The sequence below is a fragment of the Anopheles gambiae genome, chromosome 2 (assembly GCF_943734735.2).
Source record: "Anopheles gambiae chromosome 2, idAnoGambNW_F1_1, whole genome shotgun sequence".
Taxonomy (NCBI): domain Eukaryota; kingdom Metazoa; phylum Arthropoda; class Insecta; order Diptera; family Culicidae; genus Anopheles; species Anopheles gambiae.
The window spans coordinates 88,848,161-88,864,646 of NC_064601.1; the positions used below are offsets into that span (position 1 = coordinate 88,848,161).

The 16,486-nt window shown below is 44.1% G+C and overlaps 1 protein-coding gene across 5 annotated transcripts in view; it reads right to left on the minus strand.

Moving 5' to 3' along the window:
* The window catches only part of LOC1276401 (cyclin-dependent kinase 14), a 134,826-nt gene extending 118,833 nt beyond the window's left edge, over positions 1-15,993 (minus strand). The window contains exons 1-2 of one of the 5 annotated variants that reach the window (XM_061650647.1): positions 15,918-15,993; positions 13,360-14,010 (exon numbers count right to left, since the gene is read on the minus strand). In XM_061650647.1, the coding sequence (XP_061506631.1) occupies positions 13,360-13,495 (136 nt within the window). In that variant the 5' untranslated portion in view covers positions 13,496-14,010; positions 15,918-15,993. Of the gene's footprint in view, positions 1-13,359; positions 14,011-15,641 lie in introns of all 5 variants that reach the window. The other 4 variants (XM_061650645.1, XM_061650646.1, XM_061650644.1 and 1 more) reach the window with 4 other exon arrangements.
* Between the last annotated feature and the right edge of the window lie 493 nt (positions 15,994-16,486).

The window sequence follows — 16,486 nt, forward strand, 5'->3', positions numbered from 1 at the left end:
GTGACTAAATTTATTTGTTCAACTTCCGTGTGGATTGCGAACGGGCGGCCGTTGTTGTCAAATCTCGTTTGCCAGTCTTTGGCCAGACATTTATTCACTGCAGATACATTCCCCATAGAGCTAAGCCATGAGAGATTTTAACCGTTTTTGTGTGAACCGCCCGGTTTTTCATCCCGCTTGACTCCAAAGACGAAGAGCGCAAACGAACCCGAACCGGTGCGGAAGTCGATCTCACGCGAAACAACGTCATAATTCGACATGACCGGACACTGGCTTTGGGGCACCCGAAACGATCGACCCCCTCTCACCCCCGCCCGGTTTGTGCTCTGCTCTGCCGCAGTGGCCTAATTCTTGTGTCACCGGGACACGTAAACGGTGCAGCTAAAATGTGTCACCACCACGCCATACACCTTTGGCTGCAATGTTCTCGGGAAAATGGAAAATGGGAAAACATGTGCCCCGTGACAGATGCACTATTATGCACTTTACGACGCGAGTGAGTGTTTTTGGGGGGTATGACACCATGGTCGATATGTACGGCACACCATTACCACACAGTATAACACACCAAACGAGCTCCTGACGGACGGTACAGCAAAGCCATGCCACGTCGTTTAACCGTGTTTCGGAGTCCTTCTTAGAGGATAACAAATGAGCCCGGCTTTTCTGTTTCATCTTACACTAATAGCAGCGCAAGCAAGCAGCAGTTGCTGTACCGCTTCGAACAACGGTGGAAAACATACATCATACAAATACGTTCAAATTAGTGGAAACGATTTTTCTTCCTAACATTCCACCCATCGCACTATTTTGAGACTCCAAACCTATACACACACAGCGCCAATTTACCCGGAACGGGCCGCACCAAACTGCAGCAGCAGCTCATATACCGAACACATCGCGTACGAAAATGAAACGAGATTGATGATGACGTTAGCCAGGCGAGCTGCAACAGAGATGGTGTGGGTTGATTTTATTTTCTCCCACTTCCCATCTCCAATCAGATGCACCAGATGCACCAGCTCCGATTTGGGGTTTGTTTGTTTTTATTTTACTTTTTTTGTGCTACGGCTTCTCTAAAATATTTACAAACGAATGGATATCGCCGGAATGTCACAATGTTTCAATCAAAGTGCCACAGAGAACCAAAATAATTCCGTGAGGTATGTATTTATTTTGACATGGCTTTTCGAACAGAATCATAACGGGGGGGGGGGGGGGGGGGGGGGGAGGGCGGGGAAGGGAGAAGGTGTTGGATTTGAATTGTTAATGACGTTTTCCGGATGCCAAAGTTATGATGAATCAGTCAAAAATGGTGACGATTTTTAACATGTTTCCAAAGCAAAAATGGTCAATAGTAATCAATATTCTAACCATGATAAGAATAAATTGTGTTTTTTTAATAAAAAAATAATATATTCTTTGGTTAAAATGTTAAGCATTCCCTTTACAAATCTATCAAACTTGCGTAATTATATCTTAAATGTGGTTTAATTATCTAAACTATTAATGACAAGAATACAAAAACAATAGAAACAAATTATAAACAACAATAAAACAAAACGAATAAACAATGGAGGAAAACACAAGGAAGTATCATAGAGTAAATAATCAAATAGAAAAGAGGATAAATAATAACTAAAGGCAACAGATTACAGCTAACATTTATTTCGCAATAAAATTAGCAACATTTTTACAGTTTACAACACTAACACAACACAAAAAGAGTTTTAATTTACAGCCATATTTTTGATTGGAAATAATATTCTTTCCCCAAAACTCCCTACATTCATTCATATAGCAAAAAGAAGCTTTTTTATTAATATTAGATCGCTTTCTATGACGTCAATAACGACCCTTACTAAACCATTCATTCGCACAGTGGCAGCTTTCGAAAAATAACATCCCACATTCCTATTTCCCGTGTCCATCTTGGGCCAACTTTGACAGCTTCATACTAACCTATAACGAACAACGGAACGGGAAATGTTTTCTAGAGGTTCCGCACGCTTGATGTATTTTTTTCATTCTCTTACCCTTCCAACTGATTTGGCTCTACTGTGCCAGCAAATAATAACCGGGAGAGGCTCACGATGAGGTAGAAAACTTTTCCACGTGCACCATCCCCAACACCATCATCTTTTGTCGGAGAGGTTTGTGATGAGAAAGCCGGGGCCGGTCAAACTTTCAACCCCAACGGCAGCAGCTTTTCCAGGCCTACCCCACCATTACCTTGCGTACCAAAAGGGTGTTGTTCCCCACCTGTATTCGACTTTTTCAAAGGGCCAGTAAAGGGCCAGTCAGATTTTCAAATCCCACCACACCCCCCATCCAAACTGGGATTCCAAAAAAACACTTTGTTTTTTGGAGCAAAAGCATGATTCGGAAGGGTACTGTGAGATAAAGCAGAAATGGGCAGAATAAAACTGCCGATGAAATGAATTTCAAACTTTGTTAGCAGCGATGGCACTAAACCGGCATCACCTCATCATTAGAGGTTTTGCTTTGACGTCATCAACGGGTGGCTACCGAACCGTGAGCGTGAGCGAGATAACCCATCAGATAAGCCTATCGATGCGAATCGGGGAGAGTTTTTCGCAAGCTGCAAACTAGTGATGTGCGGAACGAGTCGCGCCTACCGTTTCGGAACCATCCCTAATTTCGGGTGGACATAATATCGATTCCCAGGTCGTCCGGGTTGACCCAAAAGGTACAAGCAGGTTCAGTAGGTGCAAGAGAGCATCAGCGATTCCGTGAACGGTTCTGGCCAAGATAGGCTATATTTTGGTTTAAAAATGCAGTATACAACGCCAGATTTCCGGGCTCATCGGGATTCGACCTCGTCGGGATACTCCTATAACACGTATATTTGTATATTTGTTATAACAAAAATATTAAGTTTTTTATAAGATGTTTTGGTTTTGGTTGTTTGGTGCGCTAGTTTTTGGTAATACCTAGTCAGCCAGATAGAAGGTAGGTAAACAGGTAAACAGCTTTCTACTTTAATTTTGAGTATTGAGAATGTAAAATTTAGATATACAATTTTTTTTATAGAGATAGATTTTTTTAATTTCATTATTTAACTCATATGGAATGGTTCTTTTTGGTGTTTTGCTTTTGTTTTTTTTTTTTTTGTTTAACTGTTTGTTCAATCTGTACAATAACTAGTGGTGGTTATGCAAACTCGCTGTTCCAACGGGTCGGAGGCCCTTACATGGTTTTCCGATTCAATTTCCAGCGTCAACAAAAAAATTTCATCGCATTCGAGATGTTTTTCAACAGCTGTCAAATATTGCATTTGCATCACAATGATATTTCAGTTCATCCACATGATTTTCAACACGTCTCGTGCTGGATTGAACATGACAGTTCTTTGTTACGTGCTGAAAATCGTGTGTATGAACTGTAATTTTATTCTGATGCCAATACAATGTATGACAGCTGTTGAAAAACATCTTGGAGGCGGTGAAGAATTATGTGCAAATTCGGAAGTGACTTGGCAAACCCTGTATGATTTCGTGCACCTACTGATCATTACTCGTATATACTCTATCTAGTTGCACCTCGTCTTGATTACGACTCCGTTCTAACGCACCCGCTGCACTCATAAGTCCGAATCGATTCCGATAGGCTCGCACCCGAATCCGAGTCGTGAAATGAATCGAATTTCCCATCACTACTGCAAACCAACCAAAAGGGATAATAATGTTGCTAAAGTTCTTTTTCTTTTTTTATTCATAATCGTTTCGTCTCATTAAAAAAGCTTCTTTAAAAATATGTGTAATTTCAAATGTTTCCAACGGCCCCAACGTGACTTATTTAAGCGCCACACAAAACAGTTCTTATTTATCGTGCAAACAGAACACACGCAAAACGGAAAAAGCAAATAGAAGACTGCACCTATTACACCATCGCATTGCGTCATCTACTGTAACACTTTATCCAACCACAGAGCTCGGCATGGAGCTGGTAGTGGAAGGAAAAGCACAACGCGGCCACGATGTCATTTTGTAATACCATCACAATACGATACTGCGCTGCTCCACAGCTCTACTTCATCGCTCCCACCATAGCAACATCGTTGTGAATTACAAGCGCTGTTGCCTCTGCTGCAGTTAGAAATAAGTAGGTTGATAATGGGATTATCAAACAGCAAACGCGCTTCCTTGCGCTGCTTCCACCCTACCGCTTCCGCGCAACAGTACCTCCGACGCTCCGACGGACACCATTTAGCGTGCGCTCGAACAATCAAACTTTGACAAATAGATTGTATTTACATCACACCCCGCCCGCAACACAACCATCGCAGGCTATCGGATGGCAGTCAGTGAAATTGGGTTCGGAAATGGGTTCAACCATCACTACCACCACACTCGGATCCGCGGAAGTAGAGTGACTTTTCTGTAAATCGATCGAATTCCGTTGGTGCTGGAAAACCGAAACACGGCGAGCACAACGACAACGACGACGTAGTAGTCGCCGGCAGCCTCAAACTTGGGTGCGTATCGATCGATGAGCGCGCATAAAGCCGATAAATGATCGTCGGTTGCGGATTATATGGAGTAGAATTTTTCACGGTCTGGTGCAGCATTGTATTCGTATCGAAATTGGATCGAAGCAGGGATCGGTTTGGTTTAATCAACCGTTTGATATTGTTTATGAGTTGCGTTATGCATGAGATAAGGTCAAATGAGCGCTCCGAAAACAATGACGCGACAGCAATCTAAAATCGAGATATTTTCGCACAACAACCAATTCCATACATTAATAAATGACGTTGTTTCATTCACTTTTTTTCTTCTTCTTCATATTTTAGAAGACACATCACCCAATGGGGAATCATTCTAATGCTTTCCCAGACTTACAGTTCTGCTCAACATGTATAATTGGATAAATCAGTAATTGCTTCTTTTGAGATTCGATCCCATAACCTGTTCAATATAACACCTTCGGCTTATCCATTGCACTATGCACCACCCCCTTCAACTGTGACGCTATTACGAAATATAAATTATCGCTCCAATAGGCCCATCCTAGTACAGAGAACAATCTAGATGAACCTTAAGTAGGAAGATTATGCATGCGCCCTTTATCCTGTGAGCAGAGCGCCCTCGAGAAAGTTTGGCTTCCACTTATGCATCACCTTCAATTAGAGCCACCTTTGCCGGAGCAGCCAGCAAAGTGGAGATGATTAATTTGCCGAAAGTTGCTCCGGAATGATAGCGCTGCATGCTAAGCTGCACACCGCGAAAGCCCAGCAAAGATAGATCTTTCTCCACGGAACTAACTAGGGGAGGGGGAATTTGCTACAACGGGAAGGCGAAATTCTTCGCACTCCTTTTTGTGTTACACCTTTTATCACCCAAATGATGATAAATGGCTGAATGATGAACGCTTTCTATGGAGACAGGGGGCACGTTGTGTGTGAGTGTGTGTTAGAGGATTTCTACGGGGAAACGTGTCTTCTCCAGTGCAGCAAGAATCGTGATCAGCTACTCAAGAAGGTCTTGCCGCTACCGTGGGACGTGGGGTACAAATATTTGGAACTTTTTTCCCATCAGACCGAATCATTCCGCTACAGCACAAAAGACGTCAATTCCAATCACGTGAAGCTGTTATATTAGCAGCGTGTCTTGCAAAAGTCTTGCAGCAAAGCCAGCGCCGTGCAGCGTGTACACGGCAGTATTGGAGAGATGTATTCGCCTGCCCATTGCGTATAATGTTTTACTTTGCTTCATTAATTCAATCAGCCTAATGCCGTGGCCTAAAGCTCTTTAAGTATGTTTTCTCCAATTTATGTCAAACAACTTAACATGTACGGAGGGGTAGAAGGGGAGGAGGATAGAACGGGAGCTTGGAATGCTTGCAAATGAAAATAGTAGCGCGCGGTGGTGGTGCATAGTAATGAGCAGAATTAAATCCGAGTCACGTGGTGGCGTGATTAATGAGATTGTCCGTCGCTTCCCGCATACGATACCTTGCGCGGCTCGTAGCCGGATCGGTTACAAGAATTTTCAAAAAAAAGTTTGCTTTCTCACTCTCTCTCTCTCTCTCTCTTTCTACTGCCCTGCCCGAACTAACTACTAACCGAGGGAAAATGGTTCTACTTTTCAGGTGAAAATCTAACTGCATACAGTCCAACAAGCACACGGCCGGAGGGAGAGTGTCATCCAGACACGGGTTGAGACGATGCGCGCGCGTGTGCGTAAATATTTTGCCGACAAAAATAAACCCCAGCGCGTTAATTCCGCGCGTCACCTAAATTGGTGCAACCAGGAGCAGCATTTGTGTGTGTGTGTGTGGGGACACCAGAGTGTGCACCTATAAATACTGTCTGCAGTATCGTGGCCAGGCGAAGGTGATACTCCACTGGGGAAGGCATTCCGTTGGCCATAACACTCCGGTGGAATGGTAGAGACACCGGATAAAAGGAAACCCTACACTCAAGACAGCCCGCCACGAAGAGTCGCCACTCCTCGCCCGAGAGCAGCGGTTGTGGGTAGAAGATTGGAACCATTGGAAAGAAGGAAAAGTTTTTCCACCGGAAACCAAACGAACCGAGTACACCGAGTAGCAGAATCGAACGATGACAATTTTATCGTCCCAAAGCGGGCTGCGCTGTGCTTCCCATATGTCTCGGGTTGCTGGATAGCAGCTGGGTGGTGCACTCGGAACCAGGGGAGAATGTTTCACATTCCGTGAAGTTAATCTTGCATGGCATTGTGTTGACGTGATTAGTGGCAACTATTTGCATCGACGTGGTGGGTTATTTAAACACGTTCGCGGTTCGAAATCGAGCAACCGTGGCGTTGTCCCTGAGGAGACAATGTTTACTAAACTGCTTCAACGATTCGTATCTTCAAAAACTGTCGGGTCTTTAGGCGCCATTTAATTGTGATGATCAGGACATTCATTTCATTATAATATCGAATGAATTGCTAAACTGCGCATCAATAGATGTTCTTCAGCGGAGCATGAAAGTGCTGGAACTATAAGGTCCTCTAAAAAGTGTCATCTTAAGCATGCCAAAGTATTTAAAACAGTAAACTTCAATACCTACATGATAGGACGACGCTTGACCCATGATAGCTAAATATTTTGAAATATTCTTCATGGCTAGTTTATAGAATTTTAAATAAATTTTTGGGGTCGTAGATCTTATTCACAGAATTATACATATGATGGGCTAATTCTTATTGGCAACGAACTTCTAAGTTCTATATCTCTAATTACTGATTTTTAAAAGCTATCATAAGAAGTGCTGCAAAATATCACTGTCAATGTCATAAAAAAATCTGACTGAAATAAAATCTATGTCAGCGTCACATACTCAATTGTGATGACCCGATGTGATACTCAAAACCATTGGTGAGACCAATACATGCTTCGTGACATATTTGCGGCCAACACGTGGGCAGTCACTATGTCATGACTTTTTTACTGACTTATTCCGACTGAAACAACATCATGTCAGCGTCACAAGCTCTACTTTGATGATCAGGCGTGAGACTCACGCATATTTTTATAGTTTTCGGTGGTGATTATCCCGTGATTCTCATGACGTTTTGAAGCACTAATCACTTTTAAAGCATTAATCAATAACTTTTGGGAATTTCAACTAGATACTAAACCATTCCTGAACTCCTCAATGCCTTCATAGGCAGTATTGTATTGATGTTCTAATTTGGTTTATGCAATTAGTCGAGTTCTATTTTTAAAAATCATTTCATTTAGAATAGATATCCAAGGGAGATCAAAGTACTCGTACTTTGTAGAAACGTACAAAATTATTATTTTAATCAATAAAAATTTGAGGATGCAAGTCTCCACATCATCGAAAAGAATATCAGCCTCATGAGGACAACCGTCACAAGTACCCTTACCGACAGGTTGACGAGTTCGCACATTCTCTCCGGCACGATTCATGCTAGTGTCCCTTCTTGAAAAAGAAGAGAGGGGGGAAGGTGTCGGCGAGAGATTTGACGTACGGGATGCAAATTACTTTAGATTAATTATCCCGCACTGTCACCGTTTCTGGAGGGCGGGATAATTGATACGGAGTGTAATTGATTATGAACGCTAATTATCTTGAAATCATATGACATCAGTCGGACGGTCGTAAAGCAGTAATTCTATGCCTAAATATGACGTCCAAGTGACTGTGATTAATATCAGAATCAGCATATCGGTATACGTGTGATAACAACCAACCACGCTTTGTCTCACTAGTACATATTGGAGGATTTTTTACATGTAATTTGTAAGACATCCAATGCGTCTTGTAATCGGATAATCATAAATTTAATCAAAGCGACTAAGTGGTACATTAGATGAATCATACTGATAGAAGCGACGAACCGCATTACGCACTCAGTGAAATTATGTATTTATCCGAGCAACTCCATTGAAACATTACTATAAAAAAATATACTCAATCAAAAATGCTGCTCAAGTGTACCCACTTCTCATCCGAGAGCAAAGAACGGTCCACAACTACTCGATTGAAGTAGAATTGTCCGTCCAGAGTGGGGCATACATTTTCCGCTAAATGGATTAGATAGCAATCACTAGCGTTTCCCTCTTCAGCTGCAAACCATTCCCCAACTCATCCTCTTCTTTCTACTTTCCACTGCAGTTACAATCAATTATAAGCGGACTGCATTCGGCTCTCTGTCCCACGTTTGATGTGAACGTTGTGCTCTTGTAGGGAAAAAACGTTTTGCAACAGAACGGTTGCATTTCATATGCACGTAGTCTTTGCATTTTTTTTAAATAATTTTTTACCCCCTTTCTTGCTCGGTGGTCCTTCGGCAGAAGAATAATTTTGAAAACAAAGCAAAGAAAAGACGAAGAAAAGTAGAAAATCCGCTTCCAGCGCCGGAGCCGGAGTGTAGAACAAAATTCAAAAGCACTGCACTGCAATCTCTGTCGGAAGTGAGCCGGAAACTGGAACAAACGTACCGTAAAAGAAGACGCGAAACACGACAACACATTAAAAAGAATCACAAAAAAACTGTCTCCCAGCGTGAAACGGAATGCAGGTAGGAAATAGGTGGAAAGGCGCCATCAAATAAGGTTTGCAAGAACAAAACAAAAAAATAACGTACATAAAATAAGTTTTCCACGTTTTTTTCAGTCGGAAAATCTCTCTTTTCAGGCAATTTCTGCCTAACTTAACAACATGGAAATGGCACGAGCGATAGAAGCAATGATAGAGGGAATTTTATAGGCATTACGGATACAGCCAAAAAAAACTCTTTTAAACAGCTTACCCAGTATATCAAAATTGTTCAACCGTTTTAATTTGAAGAGTTTACCTTTATTTTTTTAAATCCTTTTTTGCTCCAGCTTAAAACGATAAGTAGCGTTCGAAAGCATGCACATTAAAAACGACACTTCGCTGCATTTGTATGCAGTAAAGGAAAATAAAAACGGAAGGCGAAGCTGCCCAACATAGCCCGCTAAAGCGTGTTATCAGTGAAATCTTGCACATTTCCAGATTTTTTTCGCTGGACTGCAATTGTGCCGATTGGTGTCAGACGAAGGGAAAGCTGCAAAGCCAAACAAAAACACACCGCAACACATTTCCCTACATATGTTCTAGTTTCGCCACACTCTGGCTTAAGTGTTTCACGTTCAAGTGGAAGCAGCAACAACAACACACAAAAAACATGCGGGAAATTATGTGAACCGAAGTGCCGGTACAAACGTTCTAAGCGAAAACTAAAACGACAACACAAACACACGGGAGAAGAAGAAGAAAGAAAAAACACGCAAACGAGCGAAAGAAAAGCACAACATCATTTCACTTTTGTGCATTAAGCGGTTTTAGCAGGCGAAGCGATGATGCAAACCCATTCGCATGAATGGCTCCAGCTTCCAGCATAAAAACACACACACACGCGCGCGCAAGCCGAGATTTACGGTGAATTTGGTACGAAAGCGATTACTGTCTCTTTTTTTTCCAGGGCTAGTGAAGAGATAAAAAACACTATTTCCACTGGGAATTCGAAAAAAAAGGATGATGCAAAACTGTTTTCTCCCCACATACACACACACATATCGTACAAGTGTTTTTGCGGCCAGTTGCGAAAAGCGGATGTGGCAGTAGTGTGAAGCATGTTCTAGTGAAGTGAGAGTAAGAGAAAAGAGAGGGAAAAAAGTCCACCCCGAGCTGTTTGTGCTGCTGCTACACACTCCGTGGCAATCGATTGTTTGCAAAACAATTTCTTACAGTGCACAAATGCAGCCCACCGTCCGCGTGTGCATCAGGGCATCCAACGCAGCCAACGAACTGGAGGGGGTTGTGCGCGCTAAGCGAAATTGCAATGTAGCGCCGTCTCGATGACATTTGCCATTTAAGCAGTTTTTTTTTCGTTTTCTTCTTGTCTGCATTGTGTGTGTGTATTGTAAATGCTAGTAGAAGGTTTATTACTCACAGAGCGACTGCTAAACTGGGTCACAAGATAGCAAAGCGATTGAAAAGAAGTATTTCTAGAGATAAGACGCGATAAACGCCTGCAGGTATGCAATTGGTACAGCAAAATCTCTGTTTTAGTGTTGCGGTAGTGCCATGCTAATGGAATTACATCCAATTTAATCAGAAGAATGCTTAATGTATACAAAATAGCCAGCATAAACGTGATGAAATACGTCACGGAACGACGCACGGAATTTCCCACTCACCGCACAATAATTCTTTGCATCCAAATCCAAAGAACGTTCCCAGCAAAAAGTGTGCAATAATTGTAGATATTTCCGGTCTGTATCGATTCTTAGCCATGTTTGCGCCTTCCTGCACAGGTTCTTGGGTCCAAGCAACGCAGTTCATTGCTCATTCCTTTTTAGCGCATGTACGAAGAAACGCACACACCGCAAAGAGTTTAGCCATCGAAGGACATTGGCTGCTTTTGTCTGTTTCCTTACCCACAACTACCACCACCAGCAGCAGCAAGTTTGTTTGAAGATGCTGGCTAGACGGAAGAAGCAAGATCAAGTTTCTGCGCCCGCCAAGCGCAACGATCGTGAGAAGGAATGTACGAGGGACACGGTGTGACACCCGAGATCTCTGGGCGGTTTTGCAGCAGAGCATACATTACTTTTCAAGACGTTCCATGTAAATCCCCATTATTACTGCAAAAAAGGTGCAATTGTTGTACAATTAATTATTTAAATAATTAAGCCTTTCTACTCCGATACAGGGTTTTCCAGGTCATTTACGAATTTGAAAACACTGTTTTTTACCACGTGCAATATGTTATTCCACATCACTCTTATGTTTCATTTCCATCATAATATTGTTTAATTCTTCAGCATGATTTTCAACACTTCAACGGTCTATGCGTGATGAGATAACGCATCAAACCCCGGTGAAAAAACGACGGTAATATACTTTTGAAGTGTTGAAAATCATGCTTAAGGAATTAAAAATTACAGGGTTTTCCAAGTTTTACTTTCGAATGTGAACTTCATTATTCACCTCCTCGAAGAAGATGTTCAAAAGCAGTCAAATGTTGTATTTGCATCACAATACAGTTTCAGTTCTTCCACATGATTTTCAACACGTCTTAAGCTGGATTGAGTTTGACAGTTATTTGTGATGTGTTGAAAATCATGTGTAAGAACTGAAATTTTATAGTGATGCCAGTACAATATGTGACAGCAGTTGAAAAACATCTTGCAGGTGGAGAATAATGATGTTAACATTTGAATGTGACTTGCAAAACCCTGTAAAACCCACTGTACAGGATCGTCAATTGCAACGTTTAAGCTCTCGATCGAATCCACCAGCCAGTGAAACCAGATGCCCGATACGATCGCGGTGGGAACACAACCCTTTTCTGATCTGGGGGGGGGGGGGGGCATGCGTTGTCTCGCCATTTTACACACCCCAGGTTCGCTGTTGCACCGGACGGATTTCATTGACTTTTGCCGTTTCTTGTGTGCGAATTAATTCTTTGTTTCTTTTCGCGCGACATTCGCCCCGGGGTTCTCCTACCAAACACTCCAAACACTCCTCTCGTGTACTCTCCCCGTTGTGTAGGTTTTAGGTCGCATCTATTGGAATGTAGTCCGGACGTGACTTTGCACACACGCACACACACACACTCGCAGGGAAGAAGTTTTCGCGCAAAACGGAGAGGAATTAGCAAGTGCAAAATCGAAGAATCGCTTTGTCCTAAAATCACACTTTCCCAGAATGTTAATATCATTTCCTTCGGAAGCTATTTTACAAAGCCTTCTCTTGGCTAGCCCATTTAATGTGCAAAACTTTGCTAAGCGCACGATAAGATTATCTTTTACCTACAAAAACTGATACCACCGGTGGGGCGGGGGGTATAAATCGGAAACAAAAACCACTGTAAAGCGGCTTGGGACAATCGGTACCGCGCTTTGTGGTCGGTGCAGCTTATCACCAAAGGCGCTGGGCCGAAGGTTTGCGATAAGTTAGCGAGAAAGGAAATGAGAACACCCTACAGTAACAGGTTGAAAATGGTGGTGGTTACAGGGGATAACAAAAAAAGGCCCACCACCCACACTCACTGTAGTGTTGTGTTGGGATAAAACACACACACACACGCTCGTTAATTACAAGCTTGCCCTCAATAATGGTGAAAACAGTGAGGCAAACGTTTTGCAACCGATTAGAGATGGTTTTTGGCCCTTACAAATGGCATTTCCACGCCACATGCACGTAAAATAGTGATTATCGAACAGGAAAAAAACTGCACTTCACACGTGACTGTACAATCGACCGCTCCAAAAACCTTCTCCTGCTTCCAAAGTTTATCAATTAGCACCGATGGCATGCTGGCCAAGTCGTCGCATAAATTCGATTAAAAATGGAAACGACCAAACGACACAGGTAGAGCAACGGACATCGATTGCAACAACAACAAAAAACATCCCCAAGAGACATTTGGCTTCGGGGCACAGACCACCACATCATGCCTGTCGGGCGTGTGTCGTTTGGGGCCAACCTTTTTTTTTGTCTTTTTTTGGGCGCAACCTTGAAACGTGGCCTCTCTCTCTCCCTCTGTCGGGGGGAGGCGGATGAAGAGTGATTCGAATATTTATGAACAAATTTTGGTTTTTGAAGCTGGTCCACCCACGGCCAGAGCTGAGGTGAAGTGCGAGCTGGCATGTGTGGGTCCATAAAAGACAGCCAACAGCACTACCACTACTACTACTAGAAAAAAGCATCCAATTAGAAGGATGAGAAACGAGTGCAATAAAAGAAGAAAATTACGAAGAAGAGGAAAAATATTAGTATTATTTTTGTATTCCAATTTTTTATGCTAAATCATAGCTTTTAAGTGAGAGTATGTGTTTGTCTGTTTGAGTCACGGTGTCACTTACCTTCTTTAGCGGCTTTCGTGTTGTTCGGTGGCACCGTGTTACCGTTTCCGCTGCCAAATCCGCCACTGCCGCCACCGCCGCCCGCGCCTCCGCCCACGCTCCCGCTGCCACTTAATCCCACCACCCCGCTCATCATCACTCTTACCACACACACACACGCACGCACACCTACCCACGCACCGGTGTGTACCGGACCACCACTACCGCACGCACAAACACACACACACGCCGGGTTTGGTGTGGGGGATTGAATTTTATCTACGCTTTACAACTTTTACACAACTATATTACGATGCACACACACCCTCACCAACACCTTCCTCCCGGTTTCCCTTTACAAACGGCTTCTTCTTTTTCGAGCGCCAAAAACAACGGATGGTTTGGGAGGCAGCTCTTGGGTGTGTGTGGGTGGGTGGTTAAGGTTAATTCTCACCCTTTCCCTTTTTTTGTTGGTGAATTTTATTATTTTTTCTCACCTTCAAATACACGCACACGCACACCTACAATTACTAAAAACACAACAACGACGGCCAACAACGGAAAACACACACACGCGCGCGAGCACTTTTTGTTGTTGTGTTGTTGTTGCAATTCGGTTGAAACAATCGCGCGAAAGCGTTACCACACACACGCACACCTGTTTACACGGCACTGTGATAAAAAGGAGAAGGACGAAAAAATAATCAGCAACAATTAAAGAGCCCTTTTGGGGGGAATGAACAACATCCATCACACAACACACGTACAACCCACACACACAGACACATACAGCATCGCAACAGCATCGATTCCGAAATTCCGACACTCTGCCTGCACACACTGCGAAGCCTACGCGCTTGTTCTGCTGCGAGCAAAGGGCGGTGAGTCACGCACACACACACCTGGCGAACAAAACACACGCGGCGGGAGGGAAAGAGAGCGAATGTCGTGGAAAGGACTCGAAGCAAAAGGACGTGTGCAGGACACACACACACGCGCGCGCGGTCAGAGCAATCCAGCAACAACTAGCACCAGCTCACCCCGGATAGATCTCGCCCACTGCAAGGGCGCTTCGTTTTTGACAGGTTGGTTACGCGTGCTCTCTCGCTCACTCACTCACACTATCTCTCTTTCTCTCACACGCGATGGCTGCTCTGTTGTAGGGCGCTGGTGCTGGTGCTGCTGTTTGCAAGAAAAGCAAAACAAAACACCAGAGCGGTGCTGCTGCACACACCGATACACTTCTTGTGTGATGTTTTCCTTCTATGCTCTAATATGGACCCGTATGTACGTGTGTGTGTATGTGCCACTACAGCACGCAGAAAATGAGCGACGTCGTGGTGGCGACCGTCGTCATCCACCAAAAAAACACACACAATATTCGCCCATTTCTTGGGCCCTTTCTTTTGCTACCGCGATGCTCAGTGTGTCCCCGTGGCTATGCTGGTGTCTCGTCCTCTCGTTCTCTCTGTCTTTCTTTAGCACACACACACAAACCACGGCACACCATCACAACCTTGGCATGCTAGTGCACTTTGCTATTTCTTGCGCTTCTTGCTCTTGCACCGTCCGTGCCTCAACTAGCTGATCGAACCTGTCCTGCCCTGCATGCCTTTTCTTCCTGCTTGAGCTCTTCTCCTCTTCTTTACGGCTTCCACGCGAAAACCATGCGTATGTGTGTGTGCTCTTCTTTTCCTTCCCACAGCCTGCTGCAGATGGTTGCCCTGCGAGCTTCCCCACGCGATGGGTTCCGTTCCCGGCGACGGTTGCCCTTTCACATTTCCCCTTCCGCTCCCCCATACACCCCAAACACACAAACACACATACACAGAGAAATGGTGCCGGGTGGCGAGTTCGATCGATCACCTGACCTATCGCACACCGGTGTGTAATATGTTGCGTTACATATATCTTCTTTCTCATGCTGCCCTTCTATTCCAGGTCAACCCCAAAAAAAGGCACAGAGTGGACATTCCACACATACATGCACACACACACAGTTTCCAGGGAAGACCAAAATTTCCGGTTCCCGATCGGGGCACTGTCGGGGGGTCGCACACACTCTTGCACGGCTACCGATGCACGACGACGACCACCACCGAAGCGGTTCCAATCCACTTGCCATTTGCTGGGGGGGGCGGCGAGGGAGCGTTCGATCGTAACTGTAGCAGATGATAGTTTCCCGCATCCACATTCACCCCCCGCTGGACACTGTGGAGCGGAAGATCTTTCGCTCACAGGATTCACAAGGAGAGCGATGGCCACACACACACACACACGCACTCAGGTGGGGAGACACAGACCTACCACTGGATATTGTGCGGAACTTTGCGTTTGCTGCTGATGCTGATGCTGCTGTTGTTGTTGCTGGAACGCAGCGTGTCGTTGTCGTCACTGGACCCGCACGGACACAAGACACCCAGCACTCACACACCTTGGACGCGGCACGCTTGCCGTTTTGCTGCCTCACCGTGCGGCAGCCGAGATTTATTCTGCGCTTCCTCGTTCGGTGGATACAACCCAAAAAAATAATAATACCAAATGTTCCTGTTTCCCCCATCAAACTACAACAAACCGACCTCGCTTATCCGTCCCGGACATTGGCAGCGGCACGGATTAGCGGCGCTTCGCGAACCGCGCACCGCACACTGCCCGTACAACAAATTACTGCAGTTGGCAGAGCTCGCGAGACCGCTCCAGATCGGTACGATTTTCACTCGTGCTGGCGAGCATTTTTGAAAGGCGGAATTAAAGTCCATATAAGGCACAGGTCGATGTGGGCTTAGGCTGGTGGCAACGCTTTTTTGCATGGGATTTCATCGGACGACCTGTCAAATTTTTACATGGGATTTGACAGATAGCGTCGGACGACGAATCATATGTCCAACATTATCTATAAAATCCCATATAAATTTCGTCCCAATTGCATCAGATGGGCGTTGCCACCTCCCTTAAATATTTGACGTAGAAGAAGGCTCAGGATGACAGTTGCTTTGTCCAGTTCTTTTGTGTACATTTTGGGTCGGATGATACATGCCGTTCATAAATTTTGGGTTTTTATTCCTACACCATCTTTAAAACGATTTTTTGGTGTTATTTCAAGTGTAATAATTATTTATGAGTACCATACACCGCGAAAACACCAAAA